General features: G+C 39.6%; 1 protein-coding gene across 1 annotated transcript in view; it reads left to right on the top strand.

Annotated features, from left to right (window-relative positions):
• mad1l1 (mitotic arrest deficient 1 like 1) overlaps nt 1–23,168 on the top strand; it is an 84,981-nt gene that overhangs the window by 9,094 nt on the left and 52,719 nt on the right. Inside the window, exons 9-15 of the mRNA XM_084714902.1 lie at nt 601–662; nt 9,300–9,386; nt 10,189–10,333; nt 16,021–16,161; nt 16,653–16,709; nt 18,847–18,938; nt 19,190–19,280. Coding sequence (XP_084571028.1) covers nt 601–662; nt 9,300–9,386; nt 10,189–10,333; nt 16,021–16,161; nt 16,653–16,709; nt 18,847–18,938; nt 19,190–19,280 — 675 coding nt within the window. The remainder of the gene's footprint in view (nt 1–600; nt 663–9,299; nt 9,387–10,188; nt 10,334–16,020; nt 16,162–16,652; nt 16,710–18,846; nt 18,939–19,189; nt 19,281–23,168) is intronic.

The raw sequence follows: 23,168 nt of genomic DNA, 5'->3' as shown, positions 1-23,168 counted from the left end.
GCTTCATGGCAACACTCAGTGACTGATGTAATGATAATAGTCATAAAAAAAAAAACTGATGTGCCATGTCAGTCCTACGCACATATTAGTTCAGTTTCAAAATTCCAATGCCCCTTTCTGGAAAAGTAATTATGCATATCTCTAAACATGGAGAGAGAGGTTAGTAATGAAATTAATGAAAATGTATTAAATAAATATATAAAAAGTAAAGTAAAGAAATAAAATATGAAGATGGTAATGATGATGCTAAGTAAAAAAAGCAAAAAAAAAAAAAATTAAATAAAACAAATGAAAAATGAAATAAAAAATGCAATTTATAGTAAAATAATGCACCAATAAAGGATTGGAGAAAAAATGAGCAATACCATACTTTTTCTTGAACAAAAGATGTAGTTGCACATTTATGTATTCTGGACCAACCTTTCTTAATTGAGGTTTTAAATGTTTTATGTTTTATTTATTTAATTTTCAATGAATTCTACTTGTTTAACTGTGGCTTATCTTATTTTCTTTGCACTTGCCTGTTGTCATAATAATTACAATATTATGTAATTCCTATTCATGGGCAAACAAGTGACCTGCTGTTTCTTGTTTCCTTAGAGGCTGGCAGAGAAGCTCCAAGCCTGGGAAAACCTGGGACAATCTACAGGACTCAACATCAGGTCAGACACTGTGTCAGTCTGCGTGTGATTATGAGACAGAAGAAGACAGACAGACAAGTTTTATCAATACATCCTTTATGGAATATGAATAAGTGCCACTAGGTGGAGCTGTGGTCGTTCCAAACAAATGTGCCTCATCACTGTGGATTGATTCCACCACCAGCATGTATAGGTGTGTGTGCTTGTTGTATACCTGCCTGTGTGTGTGTGCCCGCCGAGTGTGTCTCAATGCATCCAGTCAAAACTGGTAATGAGAGAATGATTGCATGTTTCCTTGTGAGCAGTGGAGCAGATCTGACAGATTATAAACACCGCAGCCTTGTCCTATCGCATGCATGCATGCACACATGCACGCACGCACACACACACTGACATACACACACACCATTTTCTCTGTGATTAACTCTGGCTGTGATATAAACAGAATGTTAAATGGAACACATCCACACAGCAATTTTGATTTGTCTGATACCGAGAGTGTGTGTTTGTATGTGTGTGTAAAAATGTGTGTTACACCTTCCTACAGGGCAAGAAGAAGAAAGGTTGTGTAAAACTTATGAAATGAAATGAAATCTTTCCTCATGTGAGTTTTCATGTTAGTCTTATGTAATGTGTTGTGGATCTGATTGCATTTGTTAAATTTGCAGTTATTAAAAGACCTGAGAGGATCACAGGGAGGCAAAACCAACTTCGGTTTAATAGACACAATATTTGGTTGGGCTGTCTATCATTTTTCTGAAAATTTAAGTCAGTCTAGTCCGTCATCCCAGGCAAATTGAGTTGGAAATTTGAAACCTTCTTCAAAATTCAAGTGTTCAGGCTGCCATGTCATTGGCTGCCTGAGAGTGCTGTGTGCGAAAAAAAAAAAAAAACTGTGTTGCACATACGGCTTCTAAAGGGCAGCCATATGTGTGAGGCTCATACTGATCAAAAGTAAAGGTTAATGCAGCTTGCAAATCAACAGTTAGAAACTCCTTCAAGCTGTTTTTACTGTTTACTAAATAGCCAAGTTAATTGTCAGGATGTTGTTTTCCCGACACAGCCCTGTGATGCTGAGGCAAATGGAAAGCAAGAGCATTTCATTCAGCAGTCTGTTCAGCTTTAGTTCGCTCCGTACACCAGTGCCGCCTGAAAATTAGTATTGATTCTCATTTGTGCATTATTGACATATCGTGATTGCCTCATAGGCTGTTAAGGAGTCATTATTTCATAATTTGTTTTGTGCTGAATCTTTTCAGGTGTGCAGTTTTTGTTAATAAGTTTAAGGGGAATTAAGAAATGTGTTTACTGCACTAAATCATAAAATGACCATGATAGGTCATTAGAGATCAAAGCTACTACAAGGACTTTTTAACTGGTTATGAAGCCGTCTCAATTTCTTACTGATGCCTCTATATGGACTACATAAGTCAAGGAGACCACTGTGAGAGTTGAGTGTGTGTGAGTTATTCTTAATGCCTGCATGTTCTCCTGAAATCAGATAAAATGAGCCTGTGTTTACAACAACACTTTCGCCCGTTAAAAAGAAATGGGAAGAGATTTTCATTTAAATAATTGTATTTTTGACATTATATTTTGCGGTTGTTACAACAGACACACTACCACTTTTGTCCACAGGGGGCTCCAAAATCAACAAAATATGAAAATTCCTTGTATCTTTAAGAAAACAAGCAGGCGGCATGTTCTCCTTTAAAAAATTGATTCAGTGCCAGAATTGGTTGAGTTGTACAATAAGCCATGGTGAACGTTAGAAGTGCAAGAAAACTCTAAGAACAAAAGGGGGCAATACAACAAACTTAACTGAGAAGCCCCTGATTGAGTAGGACAAGAAACTAAAATCCTGCAAGGACAGCTCAACAGTTATTATGAGTTCTAAACCAGAAATATTTTTCAGTATTTTGTCATATTGTCAAGAATATTGATATTGCAGAAAACCCTGATTTATTGTAATATTATTTAAGGACCGTGTCTCCTATCTCCATATCGCCTACTCCAGGACATGTGTTTTTGGAGCAGTGGGCTTTTGTTTTTAGAATAATGGGCTCAGCTTTACATCAACAGTTAGAAACAGCTGATCAAAGTACAATTGAGGACTCATCGCGCAATATTATGTTGCACTCGTCTTGCACTCCTGTTTATCGTCCCTGCAGCCTGCGGGCAGAAAGTGCCTCAGCTCACTTCAACCATAGATTGCACCGTATATTAAAGAGGGATTCGATCTACAGCTGTATTTAATTTACCGTTTGTGGCTCCAATTCACTATTTGGATTACAGTGCTCATTTTTGAATGCCAGGGGTCTAAAGTATTGCTCCTTTAAAGAGTGATGAAATAAGAGAAACTTCAGTCTGGATTTATATCGTTAAATAGTTTTTGAAGTCTGATCAGCGAGTTCCAATAGAAAAATAAAACTGATGATGGTGCAGTGACAGAATGATAATATCACAGTGCCATCAGTCTTGTAACGGCGTCTGAACTAAAGTTGACATCAAAACAAAGCTTTCTCTTCCAGCACATTTTTAGGCTGCTGCTTCTTCTGTCAGTAAATATGAAATATCTCATAAGGGCGGTTGTGCTTTGGCTCTGCTAGTGTGAATTTGTATTATTGATTTGTTAATTTTGCTGGCCTGTAAGTCATTTCTCATAACTGCAAGCTACTGATACTTAATACATTGTATTGGTTTAGTTTATCTACATATTGAAACCCCCTCTGTCACCAGACATTTCGGGGTGGTCATTAGTGGAGTGAAAAGAATATGCTGTGGAGCGATTGTTAATGAGGAGTAAACACATTGGCGCTGTAGTTGAGGAGTCTGTCTCTTAAAACCCAGGATTTGGTTTATTACCAGCCATTTGTGCTGTTTTGCCAGACGAAAATAACTTTTGGACAGGAGTTAACCCTCCCCAACAACAATCAATGTGGCTGCCTGGTGGAGTAGACAAGCCCCACAGCCGCGGCTTGAATTTGCCAGCAGTTGGCTGGTTGCTGGTGTTTATTTCCTTTCCTTCTGTTACACAGTCTGATAACATTGTGCTTGCTTATGTGTGTGTACCCATGTGGTTGACAATTGAAAATAAGATTGACAGAACCGGAATGAAAATATTTTCAATGTTGAGGAGACGGACGATGAAAATATACAGGCAGGTTTTGTGGAAATGGATTTCTCTTTTCACCCGCTAAAGAGAGAATCGAGACCATCGGTGCATGCGTGTCTCAAGAAGAAAGAAAGAAGTTAGAATTACAGTTTGAGGTGATGATGTGTATGTTTGTGTGTTTTCTATATGTGTGTCTTGATTCTGGTCCCCACAATAATGGATTGTCTTCATATTTCTTGACCTGCTCCCAAGTTCCTCAAGTTAAAAAGTTTTCTTACATTTTGCAAAAAAAAGGAAAAAAGGGTAATTTATTCTGAGATTTTGCACAATTTGTTATGCTGCTAAATTGCAGTCACTTAAAGCTTATGTCAGAGCATTAAGTATTGTTTCATAAGACAGTAATGCAACACGAGTATTGATTCTCAACTATTCTGATAATCAGTTCATTAAAGCTCATTAAAGTGGAAATAGGCATCTTTTTTCTTTTTAACTTATCATTGTGAGGTCAGTGGTGATTTCACAGTATAATGGTTTATAATGACAGCATCTGCATTTAGATTGGTTCCCTATAAACCTCGCTTTCACTATGAAAAATTTGTTTGCCACCAGGCACGATTTTTCCCAGGAAATGTATGCCTCCATTATAGACTAAATTAATGAACAAATTCATTTTCTCCTAAGGTTTTCCCCCTTCCACCTCGACTCTAACCCCTGTTGTAGTTACTTGTTTGTACAAAACGAAAGACTAATGTTGCTGAAACCATGTTAAAAGTGGTGTTGATCATTTCTCCACAGAGTTAAGCACTGTGGAAACAAAGCATCCTGGATTTATGTACAGATGTCGTTGTTGCGACAGTAACATCACTTGAAAACACTAGCTGGAGAGTTGAAAAGTTAAACCTTGAAGCAGAAATGCCAACAAAAATGATTAGCTGCAACTAAAGGCTGTCATGTTGTCAAAAATATCGATACTGAATATTTGAAATGCTTTCAAACCTCTTTTTTTCACAGTATTGATACTTCTCTCCGCAGTGGTGATCGTGTGTGAACGTTATCATATATTTTTTTTGTGAACGGAGAACTGACAGTTGAATGAACTGACTTACAATTAATGAACGTGAATGTGAGTGGTGTTCACTCCTGAGAGAGATGATGGCGGTCAGCTGATCTAAAAAAAATCGCAGCAGAGAGAGAGACATAGTGTGCAAATATGGACAGAAATGTTGGCGTGGTATAAGAACTTTAGTTGATCATGTAGCATTAAGTGTGTAAACTACACTGAAGACTGGAAACTGTCTTACAGTAAGAAACAGATCAAATCCATGTTACGTTCACTCCTCTCCTCTGTCTCATGTTTCTCTTAATCTCATTGCAGTTCTCATGTATAATGGGGCGTTAAATTTGCACTGGAAAGTCTGAATGCTCAGATCCCAGTTTGTAATTTCAATATGTTTGTGTTCAAGTTTGCCGTCATGTAAAACTTTATCAAATTGTTGTGAATTGTTGTTAAGTATAGATACGAGTAATCCTGCGACTTCAAAATAAAACATTAATATTATACACCACTTTGTATGACGTCATTGTATAGAGTCTAGTATCCCAGTCTGGAGGAGGTTCTATTTAAGATTAGATTAAAAAACAAACAAAACAACAGCAACAAAACTATGAAAGGAACATGAACTTGTTCATTTTTGGAACAGTGAAATTAGTTCTGAATTTAAAAATATGAACTATGAACTATGAACTTGAACCTGTTTATTTTAATCTGTGTGAGCTGAACTTTTACCGAGCTCTTTTTAAGTGTAAACTTGCACAACACCGTCTCTCAAACAGCGAGTTGACGTGCGCACTGGGACAGCAGCACCCACACAGTCAGGCCTCCTCTCACTTACTCACAGTGCTGTTTTCCTCTTGTCACTCTTCTCATTTACTGCATCTGCTGTCATGTTATAGCTTTGTTATATTTCTCTTTTAATAACAATCTAAAATTTTATGCCACCAATTTTAAGTCAGTTTCAAGGTATTGTATCAAAATGAAAAATTCTAGTATCGTGACGACACTACATGTTAATAATGCACACATAATACTTTGTAAACAATCCAGCGCCTCTGAAACATGCTGCATGCTCTTAAAACATTTCCATTTCCGTTCTCGCTTTTTGTTCCTTCTGCAACGCTCTCACACGCTATCCATCAGGTTTAATGGCACTTTTTGTCCAATTTTTACAGTGTATATTTGACTAATAGCATGTTTTTTTTCCCTCAAATTTTCTGTAGATATCGCAATAATATCTTTGTAGTATATTATTTTGACCATCATAATCTTGCAGTCAGACAGCCCTTGTTCCAACCTTTGAAACGTGAGGATTTGCTGCTTTTCTCTGTCATTGTAAGATTAATATCTTTGTATTTTAGTTATGAAATTACTTCCATACCTGAGGCCCAACCTTTTGTAAAATGAATATCTCTTTCTTTAACGTCTTTGGACGGGAAAATCGTGCAATTTGAAGACATCCCCTGAGGCTGCAGGAACTTGAGCATTTTTAATTCAATTCAATCAGAAACCTAAATAGATCAGTTGATAATGAAAAAAATAATTAGTTTCGACCCTAGCTTGTACATGCCTTGTGTCAGACTTAATTGTCTAAATAAAAAAAATATTTGGCTAAAATGATTTACCCTGCACCGCTCCTGTATTCGGGTTGTGGTTTAAATTACTGTTCAGAATTGTAATAAATCTGCCAAAACTGATTGTGGTGTCGTCTGAATTGGTTTTAGAGCAGCGGGTGTATAAATATCGCAGATAACATGTAGATAGTATGTAAGATGAGGTTCAGTCATGCAGAGGTTTGAACTTTAAAGGTAGAAAATAATTAGCTATGCTGTCTGAAAACACATGCACGGTGGTAAGAGTTGGTTTATCTTTGGATTATTGAGTAAGCTCCTCTTATTACAAATATTTTCTAAAACTGAACCCCTGACATGTTAACAAGGCTCTGGATTAAATCACATCGCTTCCTTCTACTGTGTGCTCAAAACAAAACTCAAACTAAACTTTCAGTATGCAGCCAGTGTATTTACTCATATTTATCTCATAGTAATTCACACCATCTCACCCAATAATATGCAGCCAGCCGGTTATTTGCAACATCAACAGAGATGTCTGCCTCATGACCTGCGAAAAACCCCCAAAAAACAGCCGAACACAGAAAAAGAGCCTCTCCTGTAAGCTTAGGAGAAGGCTAATCCTTCTCTGCTCTGGGCATTGTGGAATTACCTACTTTGGGTACCACAGTTATTCCATCATATGATTCATGAACTCATATTTTAGTCATGAGATTATTTTCATACCTGAGGCTCCACCTCGCGGAAGTGGAAGCGGTGATAAATCCACGCCACCCAACTTTCACATGGCACACTCCGGCTTTCCGGCCTTGATGTTCACCTCGACTGCTCAGCCTTGTCTAATTTGTCACATGACTCAGCGGATTGCCTAATGCTGGACCACAATGCCAGATCTTAGGCTCTCACTGACAGTCTCTTGCAGCACCTAAAGTTGGGTGACTTGCTTGTTTTTTTTGGTATAGAAGAAAAGTAATGTTGAACTCACCTTCTACGACAGGTGTTCTCAAAGTCTTTATGACTGAGTGCCAGTTTATGGAGCCAGCATATGATTTAGGGCTGCACAGGAAAACCCGTGAACTTGTAGAATTGATCCCATAGTGACATTTAACATTTGAGTCCTTGAGCACCCCTTTTCCCCCTGTTTGTGGATAAGCCAGATCGCTTTATCTGTCCCCTGAGGTCAAACAATGGTCCAACCTCCTTTTCTCCTCCTTTTCCATCTCACTCCCACATTAAACTGCAGAACTGTCCACTGAAATTGCTAACTTTTACTAATAACATTAGCACTGATGACAGAATGTAATTCCTGCGACACTTGCAAGGTAACACTGGTTACTACTCAACCATTAGTTTTTGAAAAGTTTTCATTCCTAACTGGACAGACGCTTGTTCAGGGGGTGCAGTTGGACAAGTAGTGTATTAAATGTAGGCTGTTAGAAGTATTGAACTGGACCACTGGTGGCTAAAATAAAGCTGAAGTATGTAACGTTGGGGGCCACAGAAAATGTTTCTGAAGGCTGCAATTGGTCCATGGGCCACACTTTGAGAGCCCATGTCCTGCTGGTTAAAAGTTTCAAGTCTTTTGCCCACATGACCACACATAACCTCGTAGTTAGGGTTGGGTATTGTTCAAAAACTTACATTACTAGTAGCAATACCAGTGCTCTTAAAGCGACACTGATACCAGTAGTTTATTAGAAACCTTTTTTTCCTACTTCTTTAAATTATGCATTTATTTTCATTACAGTACAGCCATACCTTTGAACATTTGACATGTTGAACTGCCCACTCAGTCAAATACACACCACACCACACACTCTATGGTGTGTAGCTGCTGCGGTAGCGAGCCGGAAAGGCCCCACATCTAATCTTAAGAGTGCAGTGATTGGCTGTGTATGAAACCATGCAAATAGTATCAGCATTTATGTTATTTTAGAAATATGACTTGTGATGTGCAGTCTCTACACGTTTCTGATTCAACTTTTTCTGATTGTCTTGTGTTAAAAAAGCAAACAAATTGCAATAAATTGTAATATCAATTTGCAATATTTGGACAATCGCAAAACTTAAAAATCACAATATATATTGAATCAGCACCCAGATATTAAATATTAAGATAACAGACATTTGCCACTCCAGCAACCTCCCATTCACCCTGCTGCTGTCCGGCAAGAGATACAGAAGTATCCACTGCTGTACCCTAAGACTACAGAGCAGCTTCTTTCCTGAGGATTTTAATATCCTGAATTAATCCAATACCCTCCACCATGAATAAACATTTGCTTTAATGACTTCATTATTCAAGGACTAAAAAAGAGGAAGAACAAGAGATGAGGAGGGGTCCATGCTTGTGTGTGCCTCAGGCCCCAAAATGACTAAATCTGCCCCTGCTATTAAGATGTGAAACTATAAGGTAGCAGGAAAAAGTAAGATTTTGAGCTGAACTCCGGTAATGTATGCCCATTTCACAGGAGATAAAGAGATAATGGCATTGGTTTTCTTTTTTTTTGAAAGATCCATAGTTAGAGGATTTTGGAGGTCATGTGGTGCATCTCTGTCAGAGTAAGTGACCTTCTGCATTGTTGCCTTCCCATTGAGTGTTTACGTGCGCATGTGTGTGGGTGTTTTTGTAATCTGTCAATCTCTCCCACGGAGTGAGTTTGTTTTGTAGAACTGTGACCAGTATTTAGCCCACTATCCTCCTCTCATCTCTCCCTCTGCTGCTCATGTCATTTTATTTCCCAGCTCCCCACTGGCCGACTAACAAAAGAATATGGAAAAACCGCCGTTTTCATCTATTCTCTGTCCTTTCTGCTCTCTCAGTCATATTGATTTTTCATTGTGTGTGTCTTTGAGTGTGTGTGCGTGTGTGTGTACACACGTGTATGCTAACTGTTCCTGTGTGTGTCTGTCTGTAGGAAACCAGAGGATCTGTCCAGGGAGGTGATTCAGATCCAGCAGAGAGAATTTGCTCTGAAAGAGCAGAACTACACACTGAACAGCCGGTAACAAACACTCACTCACATGTACACAAAATCCCTCTCTGTGCCTTCAGACCTTTTTCTCTCATTCTGTCTGCCTGCATGCCCCCCCCCCCCCATGTATCTATTAGAGCGTATCTCTGAGAAGTCCTTAATTGTCACAAAGTTAATTAAACTGGTCCTGATTCTGATAGCACTCCTGACAGTAACCACTGCTGTGTGTGTGTGTGTGTGTGTGTGTGTGTGTGTGTGTGTGTGTGTGTGTGTGTGTGTGTGTGTGTGTGTGTGTGTGTTGAGATTGCGATTGAGAGAGAGGGAATTCACTAATTAAACTTGTCCTGTTTAGGCAGAGGTGATGTCTGTAGGGAGGGCTGCGCGCATGCTCTGGTATATTCACGCTGCAGCTCAGTCCAGCTAAGAAAGCTTTCATTAGCTAACAAGCGTCTCTCTTCTGCTCAGCGTATTGGGCTCATTATGAAATATTAGAAACAGAAGAATGGGGGAGAGAGAGGTGGGTCTGTGGGGGAATGGTAGAGGGAGCGTGTGCTGTAATTATTGTCCCCTCATATAATTATTGTCCTATTGATCAGACCTGGCACAAATCATTTCTGCAAGTAATTTCTGGACAGTTGTCTAGCAATTATTCTGTTTCTGTCAGGTATGTCATCTGTTAGAGAGTATTATTCTAAATTGACTCTAAATTGCTTTTCTCAGACTGTTTGAACATTCAGTTTCCCTCTTCTGCTGCCCTCTCCTGTCCCCTGTTATTAACCTACGCACACACTTTTGCTTTCCATCTATTCATTCATCCCATTTGTCTCCTCAGCGTGAGGAGCGCGGAGCGCTCGCAGTCCGAGCTTCGCGCAGAGGTCTCCCAGCAGCGAGCCAAGACTCTGGAGGAGCAGAAGAAGAGGGAGACGCAGGACGCTCTCGTCCGTCGACTACAAAAGAGAGTGCTGTTGTTAACCAAGGTGACAATCAATGATGCACACACAAAAACAACCCCACAAACACAGCTATAAGATTTTTAAATAATATCTCGATATTTTCAGGCTATGTCTCAATAAGGATGGGTTGATCCGATGCTGGCTGAAATCATGGTATTGGATATCAAAAAACAAAAAAGCAACGCAGGAAAAACACAGTATTGTCTGATACAAGCCATTAACCTTAACTATCTAAACTAATTCTCTTCCTTCGTGGGAGTAAAATGTTTGTTTCACAGCTTGATGTTCTTTAGATGGCATGCTTAGGTGAAGTACATCCATATAAATATGTCATCAACAGCTTAGTTTTTTAAGAGCGGAAAAAAGGTATCACCTAGGTATAGGATTGGTATCAATATCAGCAGGCTGCAGTGTCAGTAATGGTGTCTGACATGAAAAAGTGGTATTGAGACGTCCCCAGCTGCAACATACCATAAATTCTTAAATAGTGGAAACTAGGGTGGGCAATATGGACAAAATAAAATGACCAGATATCCTCATGTCAATATTGCAACAATATTGTAGGAATACTTCAGGTATTTTCACAAAATAGGAAAAGGACGGTTAACCCCAAAATCAAAGGAAAAAATATGTATTTTTCCACAATGAGATTATTAATAAATAATCATCAGTAATTTAGATATAATGACAAATTGGGGAAAAGGCAAATAATAGAACAGCTGTAACAGTCTGGTAAGTTCAGAAAATTAGACCACTTCATTGCAAAGTAGCCTTTAAAACCAGGAAAACACTTAACACTTAATGCAAAACACTTACACTTGCTATATCAGGATATTAACGATATCTAGAATCTAAAACAGTATCTAGTCTTGTATTAGAATATTTATATATTATTGATATATTGCCCAGCCCTGACACAGACATGATAGCAAGTAATCAGACCCTGACATAAAGACCTTTCCACCATCACCCAATGTCAGAAGTTTTCTTAAAACGCTCAGAGACCACAGTACTCACTTGCATCTCAGGGCCAGCACAGAATTCCTAATCTGCCTTTCTACCCCTCGCTCCCTCTGATTGGTGGATGGATGTCATGTGACTCTTCAATCTGTCTGGCTTCTTTCCCCCATGCTCTGCAGTTCCTGACTAGACCTCCCTGCGATATTGATTTCTCAGTGTGTGTAATTCCCTAGGTCAACATGCTCAGTCTCTTAGTACACAAATCACACACACACACACGCTCTCACACACTCACCCACTACCATAACTAAGCAGGGCCACAGGCATGCTGAAAATATGGTTTGGTCCAACACTGTTCTGGCAGAGACTGTAGTCAACCATTCACACTTTACCAAGCACTCAGAGGGTGTGAATAATTGTCGTTAATCAGAAAATATCGATATTATTTGTTGTTGTTCAGTAAAACTTTGACCCTATTAATTTATTCAGTGATTGTTTGCTGAAGATTTTGGTTCTCACCGCCAAATATTCGTGTGAAGTTATATTAAGCTTAACTATAGCTGAGTGTAGTAATGTCTCTCACCCAACCATATCTACAACTGCCCAAGTATATTTAGTCTTTTATTCATCATTGTTCATTCATTTATTCTGTATAATTTCAAGAAAATTACGACATACTGATGTACTGTAATTGATATGGCTCCAACCAGTTGATAGCCGTGTTTCCATCAACACATTTTTATTCACATTTTGAGGTATCACAGTCCCAGTTTGGGAGTAATGGCAGTGGATGGTAACAAGCATTCAGTCACGTTTACTTTGGCAGATTTCTTTGAAATTTGCTTAAAATGCATAATACATTTGGATGCAAACACAGCAACTGTTTTTATTTATTGTAATATGAGATAACTAATGTAGCCGACAGTCATTAAAATGTTACTTTTTTTGTAAGTTGTAATAACATTATTTTTAAGGTGTAAACATTTTATACATTGTGCAGTGACATAAACGGTACAGTAATTAATTCAATATAGCTCCCAGCCCTACCAAGAAATATAACGGAATAAAGCAGCAAATCTTTACATTTAAAGATTGGAAGCAGGGAAGTGTGTGACATCTGTGGCTTGTGCTGACTTGAGCTATTAATCGATTTATCTAAATTGGTGTCAACTGATTTTGTATCGATCAAGTATTGGTTTGAGCTCTAAGGTTATACCCATCTCCAGTTCCTCCCTCCACCTGTGGGAATGACTGTGGCCACATACTGGTGCACAAATCAATAATGATTAAGTGCTTTGCTCAGCTGCGTCCTGACAGCAGTTATTAAGGAAATAGAGATGACAACAGATTTCATCCTTCTCTCTCTGCCATGAGGCTACGTCTCCTTTATTCTGCTGCTGCCGACCCGCTCAGATGTTCTATTTCTAATATACTTTTTGTGGGACAGACTCGCTGACCCATTAGAGGCACAGTCACATCTTTACGCACTAGATAAAAGAGTTGACATAAAAGCAATTTTTTAAAAAAATAGATGATGAAAACAGTAATGATAGTTTTATCACTCTGTCCTGCCGCTCCGTTTGTTTTTAAAATGAGAGTTTTTATCAGAGAAATGGCGACAGATTTTTGATTTAGATTGAGTGAATTTCATTGCACGTTAATGGACAGTAAATAGCCTAAGGGCCTGCTGGTTAGGATTGGCAGCAGACACATACACGCTGACCTCTAAATGTGTTTGTACCTTTTTGTATTTACTTCTGTTCAGTCTGTTCTCCCGTTGGTCTTCCTCCTCTCTCCTTCCCAAGTTTCTCATGACACGTATTAGGCAATTGTGTAATGCTGCATGACAAATGACGCCGCTTTGGTGCCAAAACAAATAAAGTTGCATTAAGGATCATTTCACATACAGCATAGTGTTTTTTAAATGAACCAGACTCAGTCATCTTTAAATGGATTATGTTGTTTTTGATCTGGCTAATCACAGGCTGAATCTGATTAGGGTAATCATGGTTTGTTTTCAGATACTAGCCTATGAGTTAATCTGACAGGCCAATTGAAGCCCATTATTCAGAGAATTTCACATGCAGGAATTACAAGGTGCTTTTAAACCACTCCAAAATGACAGCACTTAGCAATCAACATATGGCACATGCAGTTATCTGAACTGGTATTTACTGCCGATTTTTATTACCTGACATCAACCACAATTGCATGCGCTTCCCTGAAATTAGCCCCCTTAATAATAGACTATTGAGCTTTCAATGACCCTCAGAATTCAAGGATGGTCCTAAGCAGCCTGGCAGTTTGTGAGATGTTTATTAAAAGCCTGATTGCCACAAAATGCCACCCGCTTTGCTTTGTAATACAGAGCGGACGGGCGCGGTGAAGGGATGGGAGGAGACGCATCATTTTAACAGTCCTGACTGACACCGAATTTGCATTAACAAATAGGCTGTTTGCCAGTTTTTTGGAAGTGATTAAACTGTTCTCACTCACCATGTTGCTTGGCAACCAGTACAGATTAACTATGTTAACGCATGAATTAAATGTAGTGAACATTAATCACTGTTGCAAGCTAAAATGTGAAATCTTCTGATCTGTTGTGGATGAACAGAATTTGAAATGAATGGTTTCTAGCATCACAAATACTTAACCTCTTGCTTCGTCTACCTTTGGTAAACAAAAAAGAATATTCCAATTTCTTTTTGTCCACTTTTAGCAGTTTAAAAGACTTAACTTAGCACATATTGAAAAGTAGAGGGTATCTGTGCCCTCCAGTGATGTGCATCTGCATGAACGCATAAATCATCCACCCGCAGCCCACCTGAAACAAGTAATCTCTCTAATATAGAGTCCTTCATCCGCATCCGCAACCCTACCCTTCCCTGTTGGCTGCATCACCTTTTAATTTATGTCACACAGCCCAAGCTTTCCAGATTATTTCATTATTGTGTGTAAGAGGTTGTTGTCATTGAAATTTTAAATATCTTTAAATGTGGTGGCAGGTCTGATTTTCAACCAGCCGAAAACAGCACGTCACCCCACTGTTCAGATCACTCCACTGGCCTCCTGGTCGCTGCCCACGTCAAATTCAAAGCCTTGACACTTGCCTGAAACTGCTCCCAGCTTACCTGAACTCCCTCATGCAGGTCTACACTCCCTTCCACTCTCTATGCTCTGCCAATGAAAGACGCCTGATTCAACCACCACAGCAGGGCCCAAGGTCGCTAGCTAGGCTCTTTATTCTTTGCGGCTCCCCAGTGGTGGAAAAAGATACCAAAACTCTGTTTGATCAGCAGAGTCCCTCTCAATCTTAAAGAGAAGACTCAAGGCCCAGCTCTTTTGTGAACACCTTTGTACTTGATTGACTGCACACGATATGCATAAATTACAACAACAAACAAAAAAAACATTATCTCATGCCTGTAGGCACCTGTGTCCTACCAGACTTGAACTTTGCTCCATGGCACTTACTTGTGTTGTTCTCTTCTGATCAGCTCTCAGATGTACGTCGCTTTGGATCAAAGTGTCTGCTAAATGAAATTATAAATTGTTGTAAATCTTTCCCTGTAGTATTGAAAATGGGATTGAATATTCATATTTTTCCAGGTACTGTATTGTGGAATTAGAAATTCCAGTATCATTGCAACACTAATGCACACAGCATCTCTCCCATTGGGGATGAAATGTAATGACCTTGTCATGGTTTGTTTTTTCACACATGAACAGTAAAATGCAGACTAGTTATTCCAAGTTTAATGATTAAAATGGACCGTTGGGAAGAAATGGTAACGATTTAGAAGCAGTTTCAGAGCCCTTGCTGTTTGTCTTCTGTGCTCAGTCATGCACAATATAATTTTTTTTGACAGTCTTTATTTTCTGTGTTGTCCTGTAGATGGCTGACTTCTTCCTCCACACACTTTGCTTTGTGTTGTTGTCGGTTTGTGCAGTTTGGGAGCCAAATCGAGACATGCATGTTTTTGTGTGTGAAAATGAACATACACACTCAAACATCAAGCAGACAGACAGACACGTACTGACAGAGACTTGTGAGCTATTTGGAGACGGCGCGTCAGTCTGAGTGACACTTGAGAAGATGTTGACTTGAAGAGGTTTTTTATCCTCTCTTCTCTAAGAGAACCAACCGCTTGGAGTGTTGATTTACTGGACGGAGTACAGTGTTGAGGACACGTCTTTCATTCCAGTATTATAGAGGAGAAAGAATTCATTTGAATTTTTAAATGATCTCATCACATTTCAGATAAGAGAGATGAGGCAGCATAATATTATATGCTTCATTTGCAAAGACATTTCTCTGTCGTGACTCTCTGATTTAATTTTTTGATTTATTCTTTATCCTTTGTCTACAAAGACATTTGTCTTTGATTTGATTATTACATGAGGAGAAATGCAGATGAGCATGACCATAACCTTAAGCCTCCCTTGTCACAGCTTGGATGAGAAAGGCGCAGCTGCCTCATACTTTGTTCCTCATTTACAAAGACGTTTCCCTGTCATTTTAATACACCACACAGTCATACAAAAGTAACACAGACAAATCAGAAAAAGATCAAAGAGCTTTGATATTCTCAGTTTATTCACTCTCATGAACTTGAACGTTACATATCTGATAGCACGAAATTCTGTAAGGTCATGACTTTCATCTTCCCCGGCAACATGGGAATTTGTCAAATATACAGCAGGATTTTGTATTTTGTGGTGTTATGTTGATGTGTATGTGTGTGTTACAGGAGCGTGATGGAATGCGTGCCATACTTGAGTCCTATGATAGCGAGCTGGCGCCTACTGAGTACTCTCCTCAACTCACCAAAAGGCTCAGAGAAGCAGAGGATGTACTGCAGAAGACACAGAACCACAACGCAGAGATGGAGGTGTGTGTGCAACACTTGCATTTGTAGTGTCCTACTTTATCTTCTATACAGCCAAGTGTATTGTTTTTAAAACAAATTTGAATATAAAGGACTTTTTTTTTTTACCTTCCTCTTAGCTGCCAGCCAGTTTAATCAGCATGTTGCTGAGTGACACTTTTCTCATCGTTAAAGACTGCTGTAAAGACGTGCTGCTCAGTTGCTCCTTGTCAACATGCTCAGTACTCTTGCTTTGTGGACAAATTGACAGATATCTGCACTGAAAATTGATAAAACTGCACTCGCGGTAGACGGGGGCATTGTGAGCAGCACTGGAACGAAATGGAGAAGCCTCAGTGAATGAACTGCACACTTTGGATAATATATGGCCGCTCCTGCTTCTGCTCCACTCACATGCTCCGTTTCTGTCAATACCGTATATCACCAGGATAAGGACAGGAAGTCATTTTTTGTACTTTGTAACTTTTCTCCTTTTGTTCTGTCCTTCGATTCAGGCCCAGCTGAGCAAAGCACAGGAAGAGACGGGGGCTCTGAAACTGCAGTTGCAAACTGTAAGTCTACATGTATATGCACAGACACAAGCATTTTCTTTCTGTGACACACCGACAAAACAGATTGTTTTCTGACATTGTTTAACATATTTGAATGATAAAGAACAAAACAAGACACAGGGATGCAAAAGGTTTAAATGTAGAACAAGTATTAAAGCTATATAAATCTTAATGATTAGTCAGATGATCACAGATATTGTAACCTCAGCCATTGGCACTTAAGATGTCACAAGTACCGTCCAGTCATAACTGTTATCCTTGCAGGTGTACGGTGCCTTTTTGTGAGTCAAAGATGCTCTAATGCTTCTGTGACTAACATGCTGACAAACATCTTTTTTCCCAGTGTGCCGAACAATGACGTTAGTCCTGTAGGCCTCTTTAAAGGGACAGTGTTATTTAGCAGCTGGATTGACATTTATATTACAAGTACAGTAGCTTCCTGGTGTTGAGTAATGTCTCGCTCCTCTCACATCCTGACCTGAAGTGACATTAAGTAGCAGGTACTACTACTACAGGAGCATTTTTAAAATTATAACTTGAAGTGAGTTGCTGCCAGGTTGCACTGAAAAGATGGTGTGGTGTGTGAATGAGGTCGAACAGTCTAGTCTGTGAATTTTGCAAGGTTAAATGTGGCAGTTCACCTGTTAAAGGGGAAATTCACCATTGTTTATGCGGATGTCCAGTCAGTGTTGCAATAAATTGTCCTATAGAGTTGTCGCAGAGAATTTTAAACTTCAGTACTACTATGAAAAAAATGATACTCAATACCTCTTGACACCACAACAGAAAAAAGAAGGAGTTGTTGGCACACAAAATAGGATGTTATCATTATTATTAAGATTAACAACCTACACACAGTGCTGGTACAGAAAAAGTCACTGAACACTGTCTGGTTTTGCTGCAAGACAAATAATACTGAACTGAGGTCTTGAATGCCCTTAGATATATATATATATATATATATATATATATATATATATATTACAGTTTGGGTACTTTCAATACTGTAATTAACTTATGCTGTATTGTTTTAAACCTGCTGTATTGAAAAAGTTACTTTTGAAAAACTTTGTGTTGACCAAGAAAACACTGCAAAGCCGTGCCCGCAGTGCCTACATGTACCAAGATGCGTTACGCAAGATATATCACCACTCCAGCCCATTGCTATTATTTTGCCAGCCAGTGTTTGCCATGTAGTGTTAGGTGAATGCTCCCCAGCTATCCAGAGGTGGAGATGAGAAATCCAAGCTGAAATAGCGTCTTAGTAGTTCTTCCTTCACATCAGCTACATCACTGTGATGTCACTGTGATGCAGGAAGAACAACAGATGCAGGAGAACTCAGCTTTCTCAATCAGTGTAGCAGCACTCAGGAATTTATTGCTTCAATTGACATCATTTACCATCAACACTGACTGAACATCCACATAGGAAGTGGTGAATTTTCCCTTTAAGTCTTTTGTATGTATTCTTCCTCACTGAGGGGTTTGGGAATTATATAAAAGTTAAAAAAAAAACAAAAAAACAGTCTCCTTAAAAAACTGCTATGATACCAGGATAAAGCAGAGATTTGGCAGCTGTGACCTAGACTCTCTTACACACTATGTGCATCTGTCTTTGTGTCTTCACTTGTTCTATGATCTCCCTTTTTTTGTGGCTCCTTGTTGCCGAGGAGACATCAACATAGCCATGGCAATGAGTATTGACGCGTGAAATCCACCTGTCTGGTATAGCAGTAATTACTTATCCGTCTTGGGAAGCTTGAGAGTGAGGCTGAGCTGCGAGACAGACAGATGCTGTCAGAAAAAAAAGGAGAAAATGGGTGTGCAAATGGAAATGAGGGATAATTGCAGACAGGAGAGAGAGATCAGAGGGAAACTAACTAAGACACAGACAGATTCAAAACAAGTACTAAGGGGGAAAAAAGATTGGGACATTGTGAAATGTAAAATGAGTCCGCAGACTAATGGTGTATAAAGGATATATCTATTTGTCTGGATGTCTGTCTCAAACAGATATCAGCACTCTGTAGTAGAGTCCTCAGGATTTATCTGCAGCCAAAAGGTTTGAGCCAGGCACACGGCCAAAGGTGGTATGATGTTAGTGCACCATGCCCATTTTCTCCTCTGTCTGTCCCAGGTGGAGCTGGAGCTGGAGTCTCTTAAGAAGCAGCAGGCCTCGGCTGCTGACGGCAGTTCTTTAGCGACCAAAGAAGAGGTCAGCATTCTCAGGTAATGTGCACACACACACACGCACACACACAACCTGTTGCAAAATCAATTCATAACATGGGCCATAAAAGATTCATGCATGTACCGAGGGTGGATTAACCCAGCCAGACCTCGCATACCTCGTCTGTGAGCAGAGCCATACCTCAGGGATTAACCTATTGAGTCAATGATGTGCATAGCCGTTATTCTGCATGCTTGGTATTAATAAACAAGTGAATGTGTGTGTGTTTGTGTGTGTGTGCGTTTTTCAGACAGAAAATTGAAGATTTAGAGGCGGAGCGGCAACGTTTGGAGGAGCAGAACAACATTCTGGAGATGAGACTGGAGAGACACAACCTTCAGGTATGCACCAAGACCTTCCCTCCAACTGTTTTCTGTGATGGATTTACTCGTCTGGCACAAAGGAACCAATTTAATAACCCCATTGGCAGCCGCCAAGCCTGTGTGACACAGATTGATTCACACAAACGCTTCCCATATCTGACAGTTTTTCAAGCACAATTGGACCCAGGTGTGATTCGAGCACCTCCCGATGGAAAAGTTGTAGAACCTGTGGCTGATTTAAAGCCCTCCTTTATTGGGTGAAGGGATTAGAATGGACGGAGCAGCAGTGGGGGGGAGATATCGTCAAAATAAATGTAGTGCTTCCCTAGTGTCAGCTGGGAATGAAACTTGCAGAAACGAAATGAATCCTGGTTGGTAGCCACTTTAATATTGCTCACACACGCAAACACACACGCATGCATGACTGTGTGCATCTAATCCGGCTACTTTCATCTTGCAAAGTTACTTAACTAACTCCCTCTGTTATACCTGATCCCTTCTCCTTTTAAATTGGCTCTAGATGTGTGTGTGCGTATGTGTGTGCGTGTGCATGTTTCATCTTGGGCAGGTCCTCTTACTCCCCTGACTCATACTGGGCCAAACTAAGTCTACCAGGGCACTTTAATGAAACGTGTGTGGGCAAGCGTGTTGGTTCCATTTAGCTGTAGGGTGAATGAAATTCATGTGTTCTCAAGCATGACCACCACTTTTAAGGCAATTGACAACCCAGTATGTGTAGGAGTGTGTGTGTGTGTGTGTGTGTGTGTAGGAGTGTGTATGTGTGTGCGCGTGCAGGTTTCAAGGTTGCACGGTCAATGGATCAGTTCTTAGGAGTTAATTCTTATGACTCCTCCATGGTCTAATGCACACCAAGAGACCTCTACATCAGACCGCGTGAAGAGATGAGTGACTGAACGGAGAAGCTTTTGAGAGGGGAAATGAATGGCTGAATTGAGTAGGCATGAATGACTTACAGAACTAAATGCTCGAACAAACTGACAATGGGATTTTTCATTATATCAACTTGCACGTCAGATTCTTGGGGCCTAATCCATCATTCCCACCCGTTCTTTATATTTAGATCATGCTGACTGGTGTAACTGTCAACCACTCAGATTACCGGTGTAATGAGAGCGCTTTTCATGGACTCGGGCTCAATCATCCCCACCAGTAATCTGTCAGGAGTCACTTGTGAGAAATTCTGATCAGTACACCAGACCAGTACACCTTTTATTGTGTAAATGCAATAAATGCAACTTATTCAGTCTGCATCATGTGGTTATAAAATACCCACTAAGGATGTGATGCTATAAAATTTTCATGCCATGATTATTTAAAGGTAAAGGTCAATTTTATTGTGACATATACAACCTTACAAAGTACAATTATACAGTCAAATTCGGTCTCTGCATTTAACCCGTCCTGGCATCAGGAGCAGTGGGCAGCCGCTGTGCAGCGCCCGGGGGCCAACTTCAGATCTAAGCCAGCCCCTTAGTAAGAGGCACTGACAGGAGAATTGACCTAGCATACATGTTTTTAATGGTAAGGGAAACCAGGGCACACGAAAGAAACCAACATGCAAACTCCACACAGAAAGGCTGTGTCTGAACTGTGATTTTAACCATGACTGTGCTGTACTAACCCTGAATTATTATATTGTGGTGAAAAATGTGATTATCAACTGGTATGGTGTGGTACTGCATCAAACCTTACTGAAACACTCCTATTATTTACACTATTATTTCTACAATGAATACATTTGTGACATTTTACAAGAAAAGATATGAGTGATGATGCTTGGCTTAGATTTTCTGCTTACTGTGAACAAAACAAATACTTAGGAGGTTGGTTCATATTAAGTTTCAAATTGCCAGGTCTATCAAACATCCCCAACACCGAGCTCAATAACTGTAGCTAACGTCCACAGAGGGGTTGCAATGTACCACTAAAGCTTCTGTTAGGAACTTTGATATTGTGTTGATTTTGGAGGACTCTGTGGACAAAAGCGATAGTGTTTCCTCTGCCAAAACCCCAAAGTACAACTTCAAAAGTAAAATTATCTATGATCTACCCCCGCTTTTTTTTTTTTAAGAGGCTAACATATGAGTCACTGTAACTTTGGCTGGGAAAATGTAAATACAGGCTCATTTTATCTGATTTCACACAGAATCTGACTCGATGACAGGTGTTAAAAATAACTATATAGAAATTGCTGATTTTCTCTCTGATGGTCTCGTTTGCGTATGTAGCTCATATAGAGGCATCAGTTTTTAATTGAGACTGTTTCATAACCAGTTAAGAACTCCTTGTAGTAGCTTTAAGCACACGCAGGTTGTAATGTTAGAGCTATCTTAGTTTAGCCAAGTAAGACTTAATTTAGGCAAATTAGCACCAGCTAACGCCTTCATCCTAGTGTATTGAACAACAGAATACTCACTTTTATGTCTGCCTGCACCTCACGACTGTTTGGTGATGCTGGAGCTCTGTATAATTTCCCTTTTAGCAAATTTTAGTCCGTACAACAATATCTAGATGTTAAGGAACCTCATATAATAGTAGAATAACATGATTCAATGGTGGTGGTTGCCGGCAAGTAATCTAATATACGTCTGAAAAAACGTGTAACAGCAGTAACACTAAAATTACTAAGATTACTTTATACCGTACCTACACTTAACAAACGCTGAATAGGGAACCAGTATCTTGCTCGTCTCTGCTGGTCCATTAGCGTGAGCCATGTGTTACAAAGTACAAATGAAACCATCATAGTCAGAGCTAATTTGATTTTCCCAAGTCAGTCATGTAAAATCCCTGCTCTCGGTTATTATCAGCAACACAAACTGTTTGTTCTTCAGTAGGCTGACTAACTAATGTTTGCAATGTCACGGTAGCTAAAGCCAGACATGAGCTTGGGGCCAAATTTGCAACACGCAAGCTGCAGTTTACAACATGAGATAATATCCTGTCCTGTTTACATGGTAAATGCATCAAAACAAATACCATACATGTGACCCATGTCTCGGTAAGTGAGAGCCCCGTAGGACTCAATTGTATCCTTAATTTGTGAGCTACAATCATTTGTGTAACAGGACAGTGCCGCTATTTGCGATCTGTGTGTAAACAGTGCTCGCAAATCTCTTAGTGAAATGGGCCCCTGGTTCACCTGCTGTGGTTATTCTGCACCTATTTAACTGGTGGAAAGGAGCTCTCCGGTGGCTAATCAAAGTTAAACTGCTAAGCACTGTGTTGTGTTCATGTGTTTCACGGTAATGATGGTAATAGAGAAATAGAATTGTCAGTGTTGCTATTATTGAGCTTTCATTTTCAGTAATCAAAGCCAAAGACATGATCAGTGATTCTCCCAGTTTTGTATATAATTTTGTCCACCCGTCCTCCTTAGTTACTGTTACTAAGTCTGCCAAACTTTCCATTCTCATGCTGCATTTATGCAGTTTACAGTGATAACAGTGGCAGATATAACATCAAAATTAGGGTTAATCCTTAAAACACCAGGTCTTTGAATCTGTAAACAAAAGCAGCTTTTAATTTCTAGCTGATGACGGTGGATTTTGTCGGCTAAAATGATGACTTGCAAGTGTAGCTGGCTGATGTAAGCTACTGCTAACTCCTTGACTCTGCCGAGAGGTCTGTTTTAATGTTAACAGTTGACACGTTTTAAAACAAGAACCCTGTGGAAGTGTAAATGTGAAGTTACCTAACAGCTACGCACATGGTATAATGTAAATGCTGAAAGACTGAGGCTAAAGTTAGCTTACATCTCAGTAAACACTGGTCGGATGGTGAAATACTGCAGGTATGTCTACATGATAGATGACTGAATTACACTCATTACAGTGGAAAAAGAAGCACAGGGGTTAGGTTAGTGCAGCAGACTTGGATGAGCTG

The sequence above is a fragment of the Lutjanus erythropterus genome, chromosome 3 (genome assembly GCF_056507025.1).
Source record: "Lutjanus erythropterus isolate fLutEry1 chromosome 3, fLutEry1.hap2, whole genome shotgun sequence".
Classification (NCBI taxonomy): domain Eukaryota; kingdom Metazoa; phylum Chordata; class Actinopteri; order Lutjaniformes; family Lutjanidae; genus Lutjanus; species Lutjanus erythropterus.
Note: the sequence above shows the minus strand (reverse complement) of the source record. Positions and strands in the feature narration are given on the sequence as shown.